Raw genomic sequence first — 18,367 nt, 5'->3', positions numbered from 1 at the left:
TGGCCTGGAGAATTTTGAGCATTACTTTACTAGCATGTGAGATGAGTGCAATTGTGTGGTAGTTTGAGCATTCTTTGGCATTGCCATTCTTTGGGATTGGAATGAAAACTGACCTTTTCCAGTCCTGTGGCCACTGCTGAGTTTTCCAAATTTGCTGGCATATTGAGTGCAACGCTTTCACAGCATCGTCTTTCAGGATTTGAAATAGCTCAACTGGAATTCCATCACCTCCACTAGCTTTGTTCATAGTGATGCTTTCTAAGGCCCACTAGACTTCACATTCCAGGATGTCTGGCTCTAGGTCAGTGATCACATCATTGTGATTATCTGGGTCATGAAGATCTTTTTTGTATAGTTCTTCTGTGTATTCTTGCCATCTCTTCTTAATATCTTGTGCTTCTGTTAGGTCCATACCATTTCTGTCCTTTATCGAGCCTATCTTTGCATGAAATGTCCCCTTGGTATCTCTAATTTTCTTGAAGAGATCTCTAGTCTTTCCCATTCTGTTGTTTTCCTCTATTTCTTTGCATTGATCGCTGAAGAAGGCTTTCTTATCTCTTCTTGCTATTCTTTGGAACTCTGCATTTAGATGCTTGTATCTTTCCTTTTCTCCTTTGCTTTTTGCTTTTCTTCTTTTCACAGCTATTTGTAAGGCCTCCCCAGACAGCCATTTTGCTTTTTTGCATTTCTTTTCCATGGGGATGGTCTTGATCCCTGTCTCCTGTACAATGTCACGAACCTCATTCCATAGTTCATCAGGCACTCTGTCTATCAGATCTAGTCCCTTAAATCTATTTCTCACTTCCACTGTATAATCATAAGGGATTTGATTTAGGTCATACCTGAATGGTCTAGTGGTTTTCCCTTTCTTCAATTTCAGTCAGAATTTGGTAATAAGGAGTTCATGCTCTGAGACACAGTCAGCTCCTGGTCTTATTTTTGTTGACTGTATAGAGCTTCTCCATCTTTGGCTGCAAAGAATATAATCAATCTGATTTCGGACTGTAAATGGAAGTAACCGTTCTAAAAAATTTTTGTTTAACTTTGGGGTTTCCCTGGAGGCCCAGTGGTTAAGACGCTGTACTTCCACTGCAGGGGGTACAGGTTTGGCCCCTGGTTAGAGAATACGTATGTATACATATAAGTTTAAAATTTTTAATAAAAATATAAAGTATAAATTAAAAAAACAAACAAAAAAAGCAGAGACTTAGGTGGGACCACACCACACGGATATATGCACACACACACAGCTCTGTATTCGGTCTTCCTACCTGAAGCCAGCCCAAGCTGTTCAAAGCACCCAAATGACTTTTAAAAAAATTATTATTTTATTTAAATTTTTGCTGCACTTTGCAGCTTGTGGGATCTTAGTTTTTCAACCAGGGATTGAACCCAGGCCATGGCAGTGCCAAGTCCCAACCATTAGACCACCAGGGAACTCCTAAAATGACTTTTAAATGGTTGAAGAATAGTCTTCAGGAGGAGGAACCCTAACTCACTAGGCCTCTATTATTGAGTATTTACTTTGTTACCCGAGGTTTTGCAACTGATGACTATTCTTGCTCTCTTATCTCTGCTGTAACTAAGTATTTCCTTAGGCAGATGTCCTGGGGTGGAATTACAGGTTAAAAACGTATGGATGTAAACACTAGAGACTGAGATTGACAAACCATCTTCAGGAGGGTTTTCACCTGTTTCTTAGTCAGCAAACCTCAACCCCTGGTCCCCACCCCAGGGGATACTGAACCTGTAGAGCTAGGTTAGAGTGGGACACAGGATGTCAGCCAGCTAATTTGAAGATTTTTTTTTCTTTTAAACCATGGAGACTGTCCTGCAGAAAAAGGCTTCCCCAGTGAGGCAGCTCTCTGTAGCCCCAAGGCTCTGCTCTGGGCTTCACTTGGCCTCCAAGGAGCAGAAAGAGATAAGTCCTGGTGACAGCTGGGGCAATAGCTTAGCAAACCCAACTGCTGCCTGCCTGCCCGCCCTGACCAGTGGATCCAGGAAGGAGGCCCTGTGTTGGGGTCGACCAGGGGACGAGAGCTCCAAAGAGTGGCTATTCTGGGATACATAGGTGTGGGCCCCCGCAGGCCTGGTTCTCTGCCAGGGACACAATCTGCCCTCTAAGTGGCTGTACCTGGAAGGGGGCAGCAGTGGGACGGCAGGAACCCCCACCCGCTCCAGTCCAGGTTCCTGTTCAGCTATGTAAAAAATGCAGAGCCTGGAAAAGCCTTGGGGAGATATCAGGGTATCTGGAATGTAAACATTTCCCAGGAAAAGGAGGGTGATGCGGTGTGTGGGACAAGCTGCCCCAGGAGCCCCCCTCGGCCGGCCCCAGGTTGCTGGGGCCTCCCTGGGCTGACAGCATTTTCCCATCACCACCAGCAGCAGCAGCTCAAGGCCAAAGCCTCTGGAATTTGGAGGACTCTGGAGGAAGCACCCAGCAGGAGCCTGGTGGGGGGCCCAAGCCCTAACGCCCTGTAAAATACGCACAAGCCACGAGTAGATCCTGCGCCCTCGCAGTGTGGCTACCGCCACTAAGGAACTGAACTTCTAATTGTATTTAACTTCAGTTCAAGGATGGGCCCTCACAATTCAGTAATTAGAAAACTTGCCAGGTTATGTTCTTGGGTTCCAGAGCAGCAGGGGCTGGAGTCAGGCAGACCAGAGCCTTGAATTTCCTTTTTCAACTGTAAATCTTCCAAATGCTAAATATAGATCACATATTCCAAAAGAAAACGTAATGGCCAAATTGAGATGAGTGGTAAATATAGAATAATCCTTTTTATTTTAAAAAATAATTTAAGAAAATCTAGTATCTGTTGACTACATGTTGAAACAATAACATTTTGGATATATTGGGTTGAATACCTCGTCAAAATTAAATTCACTTGTTTAAAAAACTGTAATGTGGCTCCGACAACATTTTAAATTGTGTACGTCTCATATTCCCATCAGACCAGGGTGCTGCCTTAGACATGTCTATCTCGGGGTATCGGTAGGAAAGTCAAGCCAAAGAGAAAACAGCTTTCTGTCAGGGGCTCAGGCCACACATTATCCTAGCAATGCATCAGCAGGAAGTTCTAATATCTCACCCGAGTCACTCCTGCTGCAGGTCACTCTTTCCTCCAACGCAGCGGGAGATAAAGGTCAGGTCTACGGTTCAATCTCTTGTACTCATAGCTCATTTCCTTTCGGGTCCTGAGGACACTATGCCACCCTTCCCTCCCAAACCACATTCTTTCTCATAGGCTGGTTTAGAAAGAACAGGAACTGAGTCAGGCCCACGAAACTTAGAATCCTCAGCTACCACTTAAAAGGTGTTTGCAGCTGCGCGGGCTACGTTGCCTCATCTCATGGGTGGTCCACAAGACGACCCTAAAGACTGCATTGAGCATGGCTGCCTTTGGCTTGGACAAGATGAGCCTTAGGGCTCAGCTGGCCTCACAGGGCAGAGGCCTGCTCCTTAAGGCCACTGCCTCCTTCAAAGATTCTCTCTCATTCCCTCATATCCCTCAAGGCGTCTTCTCCAAGTTGACAACTTGGGAGGGACCAAAGCTCCCTCAAAAACAAATTAATGGAGGAATTCCCTGGTGGTCCAGTGGTTAACACCCCATGCTTCCAGTGTGGAGGGTGTGGGTTTGATCCCTGGTCGGGGAAACAAGACCCCACATGCCTCACAATGTGGCTGAAACAAAACAAAATGGGAGAGAATTTAATGGTGACCCTAACTGGCTCAGTCAATCCTAAAGGAAATCAATCCTGAACAGTCATTGGAAGGACTGATGCTGAAGCTCCAATACTTTGGCCACCTGATGTGAAGAGCCAACTCATTGGAAAAGACCCTGATGCTGGGAAAGACTGAAGGCAGGAGGAGAAGGGGACGACAGAGTATGAGATGGTTGGATGGCATCACCAACGCGATGGACATGAGTTTGAGCGAACTCTGGGAGATGGTGAAGGACAGGGAAGCCTGGCGTGCTGCAGTCCATGGGGTTGCAGAGTCAGACTGAGCAACAACTAACTGGTTGGGGCCAAGAGAGTGGATTCGAGTGTAATCAGTGTGGAGACGGGGGCTTCCCCAGGTCTGGGAGTGGGCACAGTGGCCCTGCTTCCACAGGCAAATATGACCCACGAACCCCTGACTGAGGCAAAGCGACATGAGGAATATGTGCTCGGGGACCCAGCAGAACAAGGAGCCGTGGGGACCCCAGGCCAGTTATGAGGGGCCCCGGTGGTCTTGCTGGGGTTTGGATATGGGGAGAGAAGAGAGGTCAGTGAAAGCCTGGAGGGGAATAGGGAGGAGGTGGACCCTCAGGGCCAGAGACACTGAGAGAAGCAGAGGCTTCCACGAGGCACTGTGGCCTGCACTCTGGCTGCCCCTCATGCTCAGGTGCCCCTCCCTCCAACTCCTCTCAGCCTTTGAAGACTCGATTCCCCCGCCTGGAGCACTGGGCCCAGGTGGGCAGCTTTCCCCCAGGCACGGCAGGTATCAGACCTCCCTTAAAGGAAGCAGCCCCCGGGTACGGGAGGGGCTCAGCCCTGGGGTTGGGGGCCCCTGTGTGGACTTCTAAGGCACAGAGCAACCCCCATCAGCCCTCCGCCCAGGACGCAGGCCCAGCCCTCCCAGCCGCCTCCAGCTCCAGTTCAAAGCAGAGGCTGACCAGAGCCTGGCAGCCGTGGGCTGTCCTCCCCTACCTCCCAGGCCCAACATCCAGCCTACCTGGCACTGTCCCCGCCCTGCTACCTGGCTCAGGTGACCTCTGCCAAGAGAAGGGAGAACAATGAACGCTTTTGACAGGGAGTTGGGAAAGGAGAGATTTGTAGGAGCTGCCAGACTGCAACATAAGCCTGGTGCAGAGAGAAAGCCTGTCTGTCTCATTCGGGTTCCCCGGAAGGGAGAGAGCAGAGGGAGGGAGAGAGCAGAGGTCCCCGCTGCCCCCAGAAAGCGGGGACCCCATCTAAGATCGAGGGCTGAGGAGCCCCTAGCACTTGCCGGGGGCGGGGAGGAAGGCTGCCCAGGGGCGCCTGGGGGTGTGCTGGGGGGTGGAGTGGGGGACAGGGAGGCACTGGCCCAGACTGGGTGTGGTCAGCCCAGATTCCTGGCGCTGGCAGCAACCTGGCCCTCCCTGGGAGCCTGTCACCTGACACCAGGGGCCCAGCCATGCAAAAGCCAGGACCAGACCGCCCTGGACAGGGGCAGCTGGTCAGGAACACACTGTTTGTTCAGGGCCTGGGGTGGGGGAGGGTGGTCCCAGGCAGGAAGGGCCCGGGTGCCCTTATCAGCCGGCTGGCAGGTCTCACTAGGGAGGCCGGGCCTCGAGGGATTTTTCAAGGAAGAGATTTTACTTGAGTGACGTGCCCTCGGGGTCCCTTCCTCCCTCCTGTGGGTCCCACAGTCCCTACATGTGGTCCCCGGCGGCCCTGCTGGCATAGCCAGCTGACTCCTCTGTCCTCCTGACTGGCCCGAGGACACAGCACAAGGCACAGGTGAGAGTCAGGGCCAGCACCCTGAGGCCTCGGCTGTGGGCAGATGGAACTGGGTGCTGTGTTCCGAGTTGGTGCCCCTCCAGGTGCTCAGGCCATGCAAGCATGGAGCCCTCAGTTTCACCTGCAGAAGCGGGAACACTACCACCTGAGTCGTCAGGAGGAGGCGAAGACGAGGCTGACTCTGTAGGGCATCAGCCATACGTGGGCGCCATTCAAAGCAATTTAACTCACTCAGCATACCACCCAGGGTGGAGGGGTTACTATAATACCCACTTTGCTATGCTATGCTATGCTATGCTACTTCAGTCGTGTCCGACTCTGTGTGACCCCATAGATGGTAGTCTACCAGGCTCCCCTGTCCCTGGGATTCTCCAGGCAAGAACACTGGAGTGGGTTGCCATTTCCTTCTCCGATGCATTAAAGTGAAAAGTGAAAGTGAAGTCGCCTAGTCGTGTCCAACTCTTAGCAACCCCATGGACTGCAGCCTACCAGGCTGCTCCGTCCATGGGATTTTCCAGGCAAGAGTACTGGAGTGGGGTGCCATTGCCTTCTCCAATAATACCCACTTTACAGATGAGGAAACTGAGGAGCAGAGAGAGTGACGTTTCTGCAGTCACTCAGTGAGCTGGCATCTAGACCCAGACCACCTGTCTCCAGAGTCCTGGCCCCTGTGCTGCCTGGCCCCGAGCCCCCGGTGAACCGGAGCTACCCTTCAGACAATCAGCCCCCAGCAGGGGCTTTCGAGCATCTGTCCACAGACAGAGCTCCTTCCCAAATACACAGGACATGCTGCTCTCTCTGAGGCACCTCCCTGGCAGCGAGTGTCAAAGAGTTTCGCCAGAAGATGCTGGAGGGAGAGACCCAGTGCTGGTTTAGAAGTGGGCATCTGCAAGCCGCCTGGGACTGGCCGATGATGGTGCCAAGTCCCACTTCCCAGCTTGGTGCCCTGCAGACCAGCCCTTCCAGGGCCGACATTGCCTGCTTCCCCAGATGTGAGGCTCTGAGCTCCAGCTCTGTGCATCCCACTGCCTGCTGGGACCTGGTCACACACCTCTGCTGGAGGGTGCCAAGACCCTCCAAATTCAACCTTGAGCCAGATAACATTCACAGCTGTGCTAATACTGGAACCACCGGCCACTTAGGCCCCTCGACTTACACACTAACTCATTTAATCCGCACACCAACACTGTGGGGTAGTTTCTACCAGCCTCTCCATTTACGGATGAGGAACTTGTCCAAGGGGGCGACAGAAGAGATGAGATGGCTGGATGGCATCACCAACTCGATGGACAGGGGTTTGAGCAAACTCCAGGAGATGGTGAAGGACAGGGAAGCCTGGCATGCTGCAGTCCACAAAGTTGCAAAGAATCAGACATGACTGAGTGACTGAACAAGAACTTGTCCAAGGTCACCTGGCTGGTGAATGAACCCAGGAAGGTACCTGACTGGCACCACGTCTGGAGACGTTTCTGGTTGTCATGTCAGGGAGGCAGGGCCGGGCATGCTGCTGCTCCTGAAGGCCCCAAATGTCAACAGTGCCAAGCCTGGCGCCCCACCGCCACTGCTGGGCCCCACCCAGTCAATGCAACATCTCCTAAGGGTTACCTGCTTCAGAGTGAAAGGTTGAAAAAAGTCCCAGAAGCACCTTAGCTAATAAGTCATAAATGAGATCGCTCACACCCCTGCTCAAAACCCACCAGGCTCTGTGTAGCAGACCCAGACTCCGAGGTTCCACCCTCTCTGGACCTCACGGCTGGGGGCGGGGCTTGGGCTCCCCCATCGCCGAGGATCCAACCTCACCCTCCAATCCTGACCCTCCAGGCTCCACCGCTCACCCAGAGCCTAGATGAGTCTAAGGCCCTCACCTTCCCCAAAGATCTCCCAAGACTTCCCCCACTTCAGACCATCAGCCCTCTTCTTTCCACCAGATTATAAACATCCTGGAGGGCAAAGCTCTTATCTGAGATTCTCAAAGCCTCAGCCCTGGGCTGTGTATACAGTAGGTACTCAAAGCATGTTTCTCAGAAGTGAATGGAAGTAAGAAGGAATTCCAGGAGCCTCCCCTCCCTCTCCCCAGCCAGGCCTGGGGGTGGGGCAGCCGAATTTGGGGGCACGGTGGGGGGCCGATTCCTCTACCTTGGCCCCACCCCAGCTCCACCCTGTTGCTCCACAGTTGGAACTTGGGGCGGGGGTTCATCCCTCTTCGCTGAGCCTGTCTATCCGGTTTGCACCGGAATCAGCCACCTTTTTGGGGTGTAAGATCCCAGCGTCATCAGGGGCAATGGAAGGCAACAGAGATCACACCCAGGCCCCGTGGTGGGTGCTGAGGTTCTGAGACCCGCACTCAACACCCATGAGCTGTTCCCTTGGGAACGAGAATGGCAGCTCCCCCGTTCATAACACCTGCATGTGCACACACACACCCACCCCAAGGCCTAAAAGCCCCACCCACGGCTTCCTTACCCCAGTGGGAGGAGGTGTTCCTTTGGGGAAGCCCTGATCCCAGAGGCAGGTACCCTCAGAGCCACAGGTCAAGAAAATTAGAGGAAAACGACAGAGCACAATGGGACCCTGACCAGCCTTAAACACGCCCCTGGGAGCTCCCTCTCCCTGGGAGGCACACAGCCCCAGAAAACAGCAGCTGGCACTCTCGGGCCACTGTACCCAGCCCTTAAACGATCTAATTCCATATGGTCCACATGATGGGCCTATGCAGTGTGTGATGGGCACTGGCTCCCCCCACTTCTAAGAGGCTAAGCTGGATTGGAAGCCCACCCGTCAGCATGGCCTGGAGGGATCCTGGGTGCCCCTCTGAGGGGAGGAGCACCTTGCTGCTCCCTTTCCTGCCGTCTGCCTTCTGGAGGGGAGGCCGGGGCCTAGATCAAAGTAGAAGTGAGAGGGGCTAATTACCCCGGATTGGCTGCAGATTGCTAGGTGGCCTTGGAGCTAATAAACCACGCTGTGCTCCTTCCCCTTTACAGCCCGGCTCCAGCCTTCCCAGGCCCAGCCTTCAAGGAAGCCCTGTGATCTTGGGAAAAGGACACTCACTTTGGGGGGCGGGGGGCTTAGGAGCAGGTTAGGGTGGGGACAGTCATATGTCAACCCGCACCTTCTCACAGATGCCTCTCCCCACCCGCCCAGGCCTAGAACCTGCCAGAAGGAACCATGCCTCCCCCCTGCAGGGAACACCGTGTTTTCCTTTGGGGATGATTTGAGGAGGGAGGGGACAGCTGTAGCCTGTGACCCCAGGGCTCCAAGGAAGCTGGCATCATGGGAACAGGACTACACTCTGCAGGACTCACTGACATCTCATCCTCCCTAGCCCTAAGCCTCCCCTATAACCCCGGGGGAGGTAGGTGGGGTGCATGGTTTTATCCCCATGTTACAGGTGGGGAAACTGAGGCTGGGAGAGATGGAGAGACTTGCCGAGGTCAGAGAGAGATGAGGGGCAAGGAGAGCCCACTGCTGGGCATCCTGTTCTCCTCGCCCAGGAAAGCTGCCACCCAGACCCCATTTCCAAAACCTAGATCCCGGGGGCACGGTGGGTGGCGCCAAGTAAGCACTCTAGTCCAGGTAAAGGCGACCCCAGTGCCAGCCTCTGCCTGGGGGGAGGGTGACACCTTTTGTTCGTTTGTTTGGCTGCGTTGCACTTAGTTCCCCAACCAGGGATCAAACCCGCACCCTTGGCAGTGAGAGCACGGAGTCCTAACCACTGGACCACCAGGGCAGTTCCTGGGGGAGGGATACTTTCATGCCCGCCATTCACACCCAGCCGGCCCCCGGCTCCCCTTACCTTGTTAAACTGGAAGAGGTCCCTCTTGAGCCTCTCCCTCGCAGGGTCGTGTCCCGGCCTCAGGAACCTCCTCATCTTGTTGTGCGGTCCCCTGGGGAAAGCAGGGAACAGCTGAGTGCCCGGCGAGGGAGGCCCCAGAGCCGGGCCCAGCGCCCAGTGCGGGCAGCCTCTCTCCCCGAGCCTGCAGGTGGCTGAGCCCCGAGCCGGGCCTGCTTCACTTCACCCTGGGCTTCCCCATGGCCCATCCCTGGAGTGCGCCTCCCTAACAGGAGACTGGAGGGAGGGAGCCCTGTACCCGGAGGCCCACAGCCAGTTAACACTCTGACGCTTGCTCCCGGCCACCTGCGGCCCTTGTAAAGCCAACGGGAGAAGCTGGGGGAGGAAGCCATTTAGCCCAGCTTTATAGCAACAAGAAGGGCCAGAGGCCCCGAGGTTAATTAAGCTTAATTGTTAACCTGTTTTCTGGAGAACCATAAAACTCTGGCTACCCAGAAAGGGAAACTTCACAAGCCTCTGTCTCCAGAACCAGGGGGAAGTGGGAATGCAAAGGCGGTCCACCTGGGCTCACAGATCAGAACCCAGATGGGAGAAGGGAAAGGCCCAGGGGAACTCCCGCGGCGGGTCAGCACCCCTGCAGACTCTTCCTTCCGACTTCAGGGAAGGCTGTCCGGGGGCTCTGGGCTGAGGCTGCTCCCACCATCCCACCCTACACCGGGGACCCACGCGGAGCTGGGTCCACCCCCACAGCTGCCGGGGCCTGCGTAGCCCCAGGCTTCCGCCCCACCTCCCTGTCTCATCTCTGGCTCTCCCAGGTCCAGCGCCCCTGGGCTCCGATGGGGTGCGCTGGTTTTCGCACGGGCCCAAGTGGAGGCTAATCAGGAGAAGAAACCTGCTCCCAATAAAGAAACCAGCTCAAAGCCCCCAAACCGCCCGCCCACCACAGAACGCATTCCCCAGTCCAAGGGGAACTATTTCTGGCTCATCCTTGGGGAAGAGGGTGGGATCACATGGGCTCCCGCTTCCGGCTTCCAAGAGCACAACCTCCCACTGACCACAGGACGCCAGGGCCTGTCCTTGGAAACACAGGGGCTCAGGCCCACCCTGGAAACGGCTTCCCATCTGGGGGGAGCCAGAGAAGGCCCCACTCCTCCAAGGACCAGCAGGCAGTCGGGAAACTCCCAGGTGCCTGCTTGACCCGAGGCCCTGCAGCAGGTTTGGGGAACAAACATGGGAAAGTCCCGCAGGCTTCTGGGAGTGACAACAGACCGGGTGCCGGGCTGCAGCAACCTCCTGGACAAACAGCTGAGCTGGTGGCCAGGCATTCCAGCCGTGGGGGAGGGTGCACCAGCTCATCAGCCGGCTGCCCCGGGCTCCTGGGGGTGGCACGCCCCCTCCCCCGGCCCTGGTCACTGAGTCAGAAGTCAGAGGAAGCCAGGAGGGTCGCCCTGGAGGAGGCTGCCTGGAGACTCTTGTAGGGGCTGGGGTCAAGTGGGCACGGGGCCGTCTGTACCGAGGACCCACACAGTGCAAGGGTGACGCTGCACAGCCCGGGGAAGACGTGCGGGGGTGGGGGGGGTGGGCAGCCCTACCTGGGAAGGGAGGACGGACGCTCCATCCACCCAGCTGCCCCTCGGGGCCCCAGCTGCCTACTAGCACTGAAACACACTTTTGTGAGTTAGAACAAGGTGTACCCGAACCTCATCCTGGGTGTTCACCTTCCAGAGGACTCCTTGGAAGATGAGTGGAATATCCCCACTTGGCAGACAAGGAAAGGAAGACCACAGAGGCTGGGCAACTCATCAAATCACTGGGAAGGGATGGACAGAATGCAGATTGCCCCCAGGAGTGGTGGATTCCCAACTCTTGGGGCTCTGGGAGGCAGCCAAGGAGGTATACGACAGGACAGAGGATGTCTGGTTACAGCCCCAGGATCAAAGGCACAGATGCATGTAGACACACTCCCACATGCCTTCAGCTCGGGGCCAACCAGGCAGCGGCGTGGCCGCCAGCGCGCTGTGGCTGGGCCGGGCTGGGTGGCCTTGCCTGCCCCTGTCACTCACTCCACCGTGGGCTGGGACACCCGTGGCCTCGGGGGACGGAGTCAGGACCTCAGTAGGTACACACTGCATGTGCTCCTCACTCCAACCCACCCTTCAGAGGAGCTCCCAATACAGAAGCACCGCTCAAGACGAGGCCTAAAAAGAGCCTTCCCATCTCGAAGGAGGACAGCTCTGGGACGGGCTGGACTCAGCTCCAGGCAAAGCCTCGGCTCCACTCACCCCAGACAAGCAGGTTCTCTGCGGAGAAGCTTCAGGAACCTGGGCCTGCCTGGAGCTTCCGGGGGTGGAACAGATGCTATCGACTCAACCGAGTCCTGAGCGGGAGAAAAAGACGTCAGGGAAAAAGCCCAGGGCTGGGGACGCAGAGCTAGGTGGCCCTCAGGCAGTTCCTGGAGGCCGAGAGCGCTGGTCTGCTGTGAGCAGTGGGCGCAGCGCCAAACTCCAGGGCCTGGCACGGAGCAAACCCGGTCCTAGGACTGCGCGTACAAGATCCTCTGACAGCCAGACGAGATCCTCTAGCTCGCCAAGCTTACACCCTGGCAGGGGGGTGTGGTGACTCACAGGTACACGAAATCAGTCGGCAGGCTGGTTTCAGGTAGAGATCAGAGCCTCCAGGAAAATAGGGGAAGACGCTTCGATGGAGGGACCAGGGTGGTCAGCAGGACCCGGTCAACCTTCCCGGGTCTGGGTCTCTGTGTCTGCCGTTCCTTCTGCCTGGGACGCTTTTCCTCCAGATGCTCTAGCGCCTCCCACCCTCGCCTCCTTCCCCGTGGAGCTCGCTGAATGAATGAATGAATGGAGGTGACAATATCTCCACCCCGTCCTGGATGGCGGGAAGCAGTCAGCCATGGGAGGATTCGGGGCAGGGCGTGTCAGCCAGCCAGAACAAGCTTGCGTGTGCCTGCGGGGGCCGGGTACAGGCAACAGGAGGGATGCCATGGGTCGAAAGGGGGTCCTGGTGGGCCACAGCAAACAGCTTCAGTTTGTGCCCACTGGGAACTCCCTGACAGTCCTGGGCAGGGGCCTGACAGGGTCCGCCCTCTCCTCCCCAACTGTGTCCCCCTCTGCTTGGCCCTCTGACCATCTATCTGCTAGGCACCCCAACATGAGTCCCATTCACTCTGGTTTCCATGCTTTTGTCTTCACGATTCTCTCTGAAATAACCTTCTTGCCCCTCAGGCAGCATATTAAAAAAATCACCTTCCGTACAGCACAGGGAACTCTGCTCAATGTCATGGGGCAGCCTGGCTGGGAGAGGAGTTTTGGGGAAAATGGATACATGTATCTGTACCACTGAGTCCCATCGCTGTTCACCTGAAACTATCACAAGGTTGTTAATCAGCTACCCCCCAATATAAAAGAAAAACTTTTTTTTTAAATCGCCTTCTGAAAGCATCTGTATTTGAACCCATCTTGACCATGCTCGCTCACTGTGCTCCCTCAGCGCTGGACCGCACCTTAGGCTCAAATGATGTCTAAAACCACCGGGGACTCAGGCACCCATTGAGCTCCATGGATGCCCTCCCCCACCTTGTCATGCTGGTCGTTAAGCTACTAGGAAAAATCAGAGGCCACCTAAGCGGCCAAAAGCAGGGGACAGGTGAGGGGTGCTCAGCCCCACGACAGGAGGCAGACGGTCACGAAAAGGGCAGGAGATGATGGCTGTGGAAACATGTGTCCAGTGTATCCGGGAGTCGGGAAGAATCTACTGAAAATATTTACATAAGTTGACAACACACTGGAGGGGTTATAGGATTACCAGTGATGTTTTTCCTCCTTTCTGATTATCTACCTCCCAGGAAGGGCGATAAGAAGATCACACGGAGTGGGGGCCCAGGCAGTGGTCAGGTGTGAGGACAACCCTGTGCTCACAGCAGGCACTTGGTCCTGTTGGAGGACAATTGCCCCTGCCGCCTCCCATCCCCCCGCCACTCTGGACCCCGAATTGAGAGCAGAGGCAGGGAGCAGACAGGTGGGTGGAACCAGCTGTGTGACCTCAGGCTTCAGGGGCCCAGGCCTGGGGTGAAAGGATGTTACTACTTTTCGGGCCATGATCAAGGGTGGGGGCGGCCGTGAGCTTCAGCAGGAAGGCCTGGGAGGGGACTGGCGAGCTCTCAGGTGCTGCATACATTAATGCCGCTTCTCCCGCAAGGGAGGTGGGAGAGGAAGTCGGGGCTACTCTAAGCTAAGGAGCCCCCTGCCACATCTGATGCAAAGAAGAAAGTCACTCAGTCGTGTCCGACTCTTTGCAACCCATGGATTGTAGCCTGTCAGGCTCCTCTATCCACGGAACTCTCCAAGGAAGAATACTGGAGTAGGTTGCCATGCCCTTCTCCAGGGGATATTCCCAACCCAGGAATCGAACCCAGGTCTCCTGCATTGCAGGCAGATTCTTTACCAACTCACTGGAGATGGAAGAGCTCTGAGGGTCCTGGCTTCCTGCATTGGGGGAGCTACCTGGCTAGAGCATGATCCCTGGCGGGGGCGTGGTGGGGAGCAGCTTCCTGAGAAGAAACACCTTCTCCATCCCCTGAACTTTCTGAAGACTGCCCAATAGAACTTTCTGAAGGCTCCCAAGAGGAGCCTGGTGGGCTACAGTCCATGGGTGGCAAAGAGTCAGAAACGACTGAGTGACTAACACCTTCTTCTAGGCATCAGACGTGGGGGGCGCCTTAGCATTTAGGGGCCTCGACTTCTTCTCCCACATCCCTCATGGTAGAAGCAGCTCTGAAGCGTACGGCGCTCGGTCTCCAATCCTGCCCACCACACCTTCTGTCTGTCACCGACACACCTGTGGGTCACCCTCCCTGCTCTGCCCAGCTCTCTGGCCGCTCGAGGGTGGCCGCTCAGGGCTTAGGGTCTGCCGGGCCACGAGGCTTGCCGACCTGGGGCTCATTTGTACTCGCTCTGCCCTGCAGGTCTGTGCCTCATGCCTGGAGCTGGCCTGAGAGGCCCCCGCAGGCCGCTGGCCTGGCAATCCCCTCCCTTTCACTGCCCCAATCGTCCAACACTACTTCTGGCTTAAAATTGGTCTCCCCTCACCCTGATGCCCACCCTGGGAAAAAAAAAATAGGAGAGCTGCCTACTTGGCCAGATGTTTGTTGTTTAGTGGCTGAGTGGCGTCTCTTTTGCGACCCCAGGGACCGTGGCCCGCCAGTCTCCTCTGTCCAAGGAATTCTCCAGGCAAGAGTACTGGAGTGACTTACATTTCCTTTTCTGGGGGATCATCCCAATCCAGGGATCGAACCTGCCTCTCCTGCATTGGCAGGTGTGTGTGTGTGTGTGTGTGTATACGTGTGTGTGTGTACGTGTGTGTGTGTACCACTAGCCACCTGGGAAGCCCGCCTACTTGGCCACAGGCTAGTAAAATCACACCTGGTCTTCCCTTCCCATCCTCTGCTCAGACCCCACATGGGTGGGGGACCCACACATACCTGCTGAAGGCAGAGAAGAAACACACGCATGGGAGTGGGCTTGTCTTGGCTCCCTGCCCGAAGCAGCACTTCTGATTGTGTCACAGGGGGTTGGTTCTCATAACAGACGGCTCGGCCCACGCTGGCATGGTTTGGGGCACCTGGGCTCATTTATCCCCAGGAAACAAAGGCTTGACCAAGCCGTGCCAGCCTGTCCTGGAGGTGTGTGATGGGCCAGCCCCCCCTGGAAGGTCCCTCCATGGCCTGGGCTGCTGGGAGAGGCTACATCTGGAAGCAGCGCTCTGGACACCCGGGGCCCACGGGAGGGAAGGCTCCTGGAGCCCCGGGAGCATGATTCCCCTGTTCACAATCGCTGGGTGCACGTCTGGCGTGCGGCACAGCCCCGGCTCAAGCCAGCTCCCCACAGCCTGCTGCTGCTGAAACCGCCCTCCCTTCCCCAACATCCTGTGTGAGGCCCGCGTGTGGCTTTGGCCTCCGTCTGCAGGGTGTGAACACGCCCCTGCACCTCCCACCCTGGGGGAATGGTAAGGCAGGGCTCTAAGCGCCCGGGGCAGCTGCTGACCCCTCCGGCATCTGCCTGTGCCAACTCAGATGCCCACGGCTGCTTTGCTGGCGCCTGAGTTGTCCTGGGAAACCCAATCCCCCAGAGGCACCAGGCAGCCCCTGGCCAGCAGCTTAGCAACCAAACCTTGGCTCAAAGGGCACCTCTGTGGAGGTGGGACTAAAACAGAGAGGAGGCGGCAACCACGGTACTGTCGTCACTGCTGCTGTTAGGTAATAAAAGCGACGGAGGGAGCTGTGGCCAGATACTGCTTGAAGCACTCGACAAGCATCGCCTCATGTAATTCTCCCAGCTACTTATGAAACTGCTAATTCTGAGCGCTAGCAAGCCTGAGAGGAGTCCAAGTCCCAACCTGAACTCCAACCAGACTGCACAGCGTCTGCTCAGTTCAAGCCTCACTCCCAGGACAATGGGGCTCCCCAAGAGCCCTCACCCTCCCTGGCTGGATCCAGGTCAGTCACATCCCAACGGAGCCACAGGCCAGTCCTCCAGCCCTGGGCGGGCCCTCCTGCCGGGTGCGGGGGTGGGAAGTCAGAATGCCTGCGTCTCTCCACACCCCCATTCTGGGGGACTCAGTCCTCATCTGCAATCTAACCCCAGCCTCCCTCCAGGGAAGTGACAGATTGGGACTGGCCAAGCATGGGGAAAAGCAAAGCATTCTGGGGAGAAGACAGACTACGACTCGCCTGGGGTGGGGGTGGGTAAGCTGCCTGGTTCATCCCGTCAAGCTCCATAACATGACCTCCGACTTGCCTAAAACTTGGAAGGCCAACCCGTGGAGCTTTCAGGATATGTCAGCCCCAGGACGGACATGCCTCACCTTCCATGGTCGTATCTCCAGTGCTTAGAGCCCTGAGACATGAAAGTGAAAGTGAAGTCGCTCAGTTGTGTCCGACTCTTTGCGACCCCGTGAACTGTAGCCTACCAGGCTCCTCCGTCCATGGGATTCTCCAGGCAAGAATACTGGAGTGGGGTGCCATTTCCTTCTCCAGGGGATCTTCCAAACCTAGGGATCAAACCCAGGTCTCCCACATTGCAGGCAGACGCTTTAACCTCTGAGCCACCAGGGAAGCCTCCCTGACACATGAGAGGCACCGAATTTTATTTAAAGAACTCCCTCACTTCCTGTAGGGCTTCCCCAGTAGCTCACCAGTAAAGAATCTACCTGCAACAAAGGAGATGCGGGTTCCATCCCTGGGTCAGGAAGATTCCCCTGGAGGAGCGCATGGCAACCCACTCCAGTATTCTTGCCTGGAGAATCCCCTTGGACAGAGGAGCCTGGCGGGATGCAGTCCATAGGGTCCCAAAGAGTCAGACACGACTGACTGAGCAAGGCAAGGCACCTTCTGTAAGCCTGTGCTCACGTGTGACCTTTTTGATGAAGCCCATCCTGACCCCTTTTTAAAGTTGCAACCTGCCTCCCTCCCAAGGGGTCTCAACCCCTGCCTCCACCTCAGTTCTTCCTCTATAGCTCATATTGCCTTTTAGCAGATTATTTATTACCTACACTTATTCCTGGCCACTCAAGATTCCCATCCTTTAGAACAGGAGTCCTGTGACAGCCGAGATCTTTGCTTGGTGCAAGGATTATGCCTGGTGTCTAAACCACACCGCACATACAAAGACACTAACAAATACCTGTTGAATAAATGAACAGCTGGGACTGAATGGGGATCAAGTAGGCAAACATCTTCTCCAGGTAGGAGCCACTGATCCCAAAGAGCACAAGGATGGGGCCGCAGGGGAACTTCCTGTTCTCGTCTCTGGCCAAGGCCGGGCCATGTGCATACCACACCTGACATGGGGCTGGGGATACCCTTATGGACCCTGTCTTAGCCTGATGTTCCAGAAGACCCGGCTCCTTGGCAGGGAGAGCCAACATTATTTACTAGAATCAAACAGTCCTGCGCCCAGATGTCCCTCTCATCAAACCCTGGGAACACTGAGTCAGGTGTCTAGAGAAAGTATCCAGTCTCTGCTGGATTCCTGAAGGGTAGAGTCAGGTGCCTAGCTGCTTCCCTGTCCCCACGCCCAGAGGAGCCTCTCCTAGCTCAAGAATTCACTGTGGCTCCTGGGGAGGGGAAGGAATGGGGTGACTCCTCTGAGGACCAGTTTCCTCTGAGACGCAGGGGGTAAGGGGGAGAGAAGGCCACCCCCAAGGGAGGTGGACAAAGGCCCACAGGGACAGCCCACAGGGAGGGGAGGCTCTCCCAGGGAACCCTGGGGAGCTGGGGCTGGAGAAGGGCAAACAGTACCGGTGGCCCCACGGGGACCCCATCTTCTGTCCCACACCCCACTTCTCTCTGCAAAGGACTCCAGGGCCAGGGAAAACAACGCTGCCAGAGACCTGCCGAGCCTCGAGCCAGAAGGAGCCCTGATAGTGCTATCACCCGAGTGAGATAAGAAGGCCTCTCCGGGCTGAGTACTCAGGATAAGTGGGTCCAGCCGGCCAGTGCCGCTCAAAGCAGCCAACCCAGGGGCAGAGGCCATGGGCCTCCGGGGCCTTCGCCGGGCCCCTGATTCGGGTGTCTCAAAAGCTGCGGCTGACATGTCTGGGAGGGCCCTTCTGCGGACACCACATTGCCCCTGACTCCCGCCAGGGATGCTCAATGTCTCCAGTGGGGTAGACGGTGGGGCGCAGGCTGATGGCAGAGGATCCCACCCTTCGCAGCTCTGCACACCAGCTTCTCTGTGGGAGGGAGGGTCCCGGGGCCAGGAAGTCCTGGCAGGAGATATCTCTTCCCTGAATGAGGTTGACGGAATGCACGACGGAGTTCAGAGAAAAATCTCCTTAATGGTAACAGAGCAGCCCAGGAACACGCTTCCCCTACCCACTGACCCCGCCACCCACCCACCCACCCACCAGGGTGCAGAATCTGTAACAGTCAAGCCCTCCCCAGAGCACAGAGCAGAGGAGATTAGATTGTACACACACACACACACACTCCCCCCAGGAAAGGCTGCCCCAGCTGGGGTCTGGCCATCAGGCCTCACTCCCGGCTTTTCTAAGCAGCAGCAGAAATACCGAGGG

General features: G+C 56.1%; 1 protein-coding gene across 4 annotated transcripts in view; it reads right to left on the bottom strand.

Moving 5' to 3' along the window:
* Nucleotides 1-18,367, bottom strand: part of LLGL2 (LLGL scribble cell polarity complex component 2) — a 36,656-nt gene that overhangs the window by 15,580 nt on the left and 2,709 nt on the right. For 2 of the 4 annotated variants that reach the window (XM_070389079.1, XM_070389076.1), the window contains exon 2: nucleotides 9,281-9,371. In XM_070389079.1, the coding sequence (XP_070245180.1) occupies nucleotides 9,281-9,355 (75 nt within the window). In that variant the 5' untranslated portion in view covers nucleotides 9,356-9,371. Of the gene's footprint in view, nucleotides 1-9,280; nucleotides 9,372-10,064; nucleotides 10,183-11,559; nucleotides 11,612-18,367 lie in introns of those variants that run through there. The other 2 variants (XM_070389077.1, XM_070389078.1) reach the window with 2 other exon arrangements.

Source organism: Bos mutus, chromosome 19 (genome assembly GCF_027580195.1).
Source record: "Bos mutus isolate GX-2022 chromosome 19, NWIPB_WYAK_1.1, whole genome shotgun sequence".
Classification (NCBI taxonomy): domain Eukaryota; kingdom Metazoa; phylum Chordata; class Mammalia; order Artiodactyla; family Bovidae; genus Bos; species Bos mutus.
This window is presented reverse-complemented; position numbering and strand designations above follow the sequence as displayed.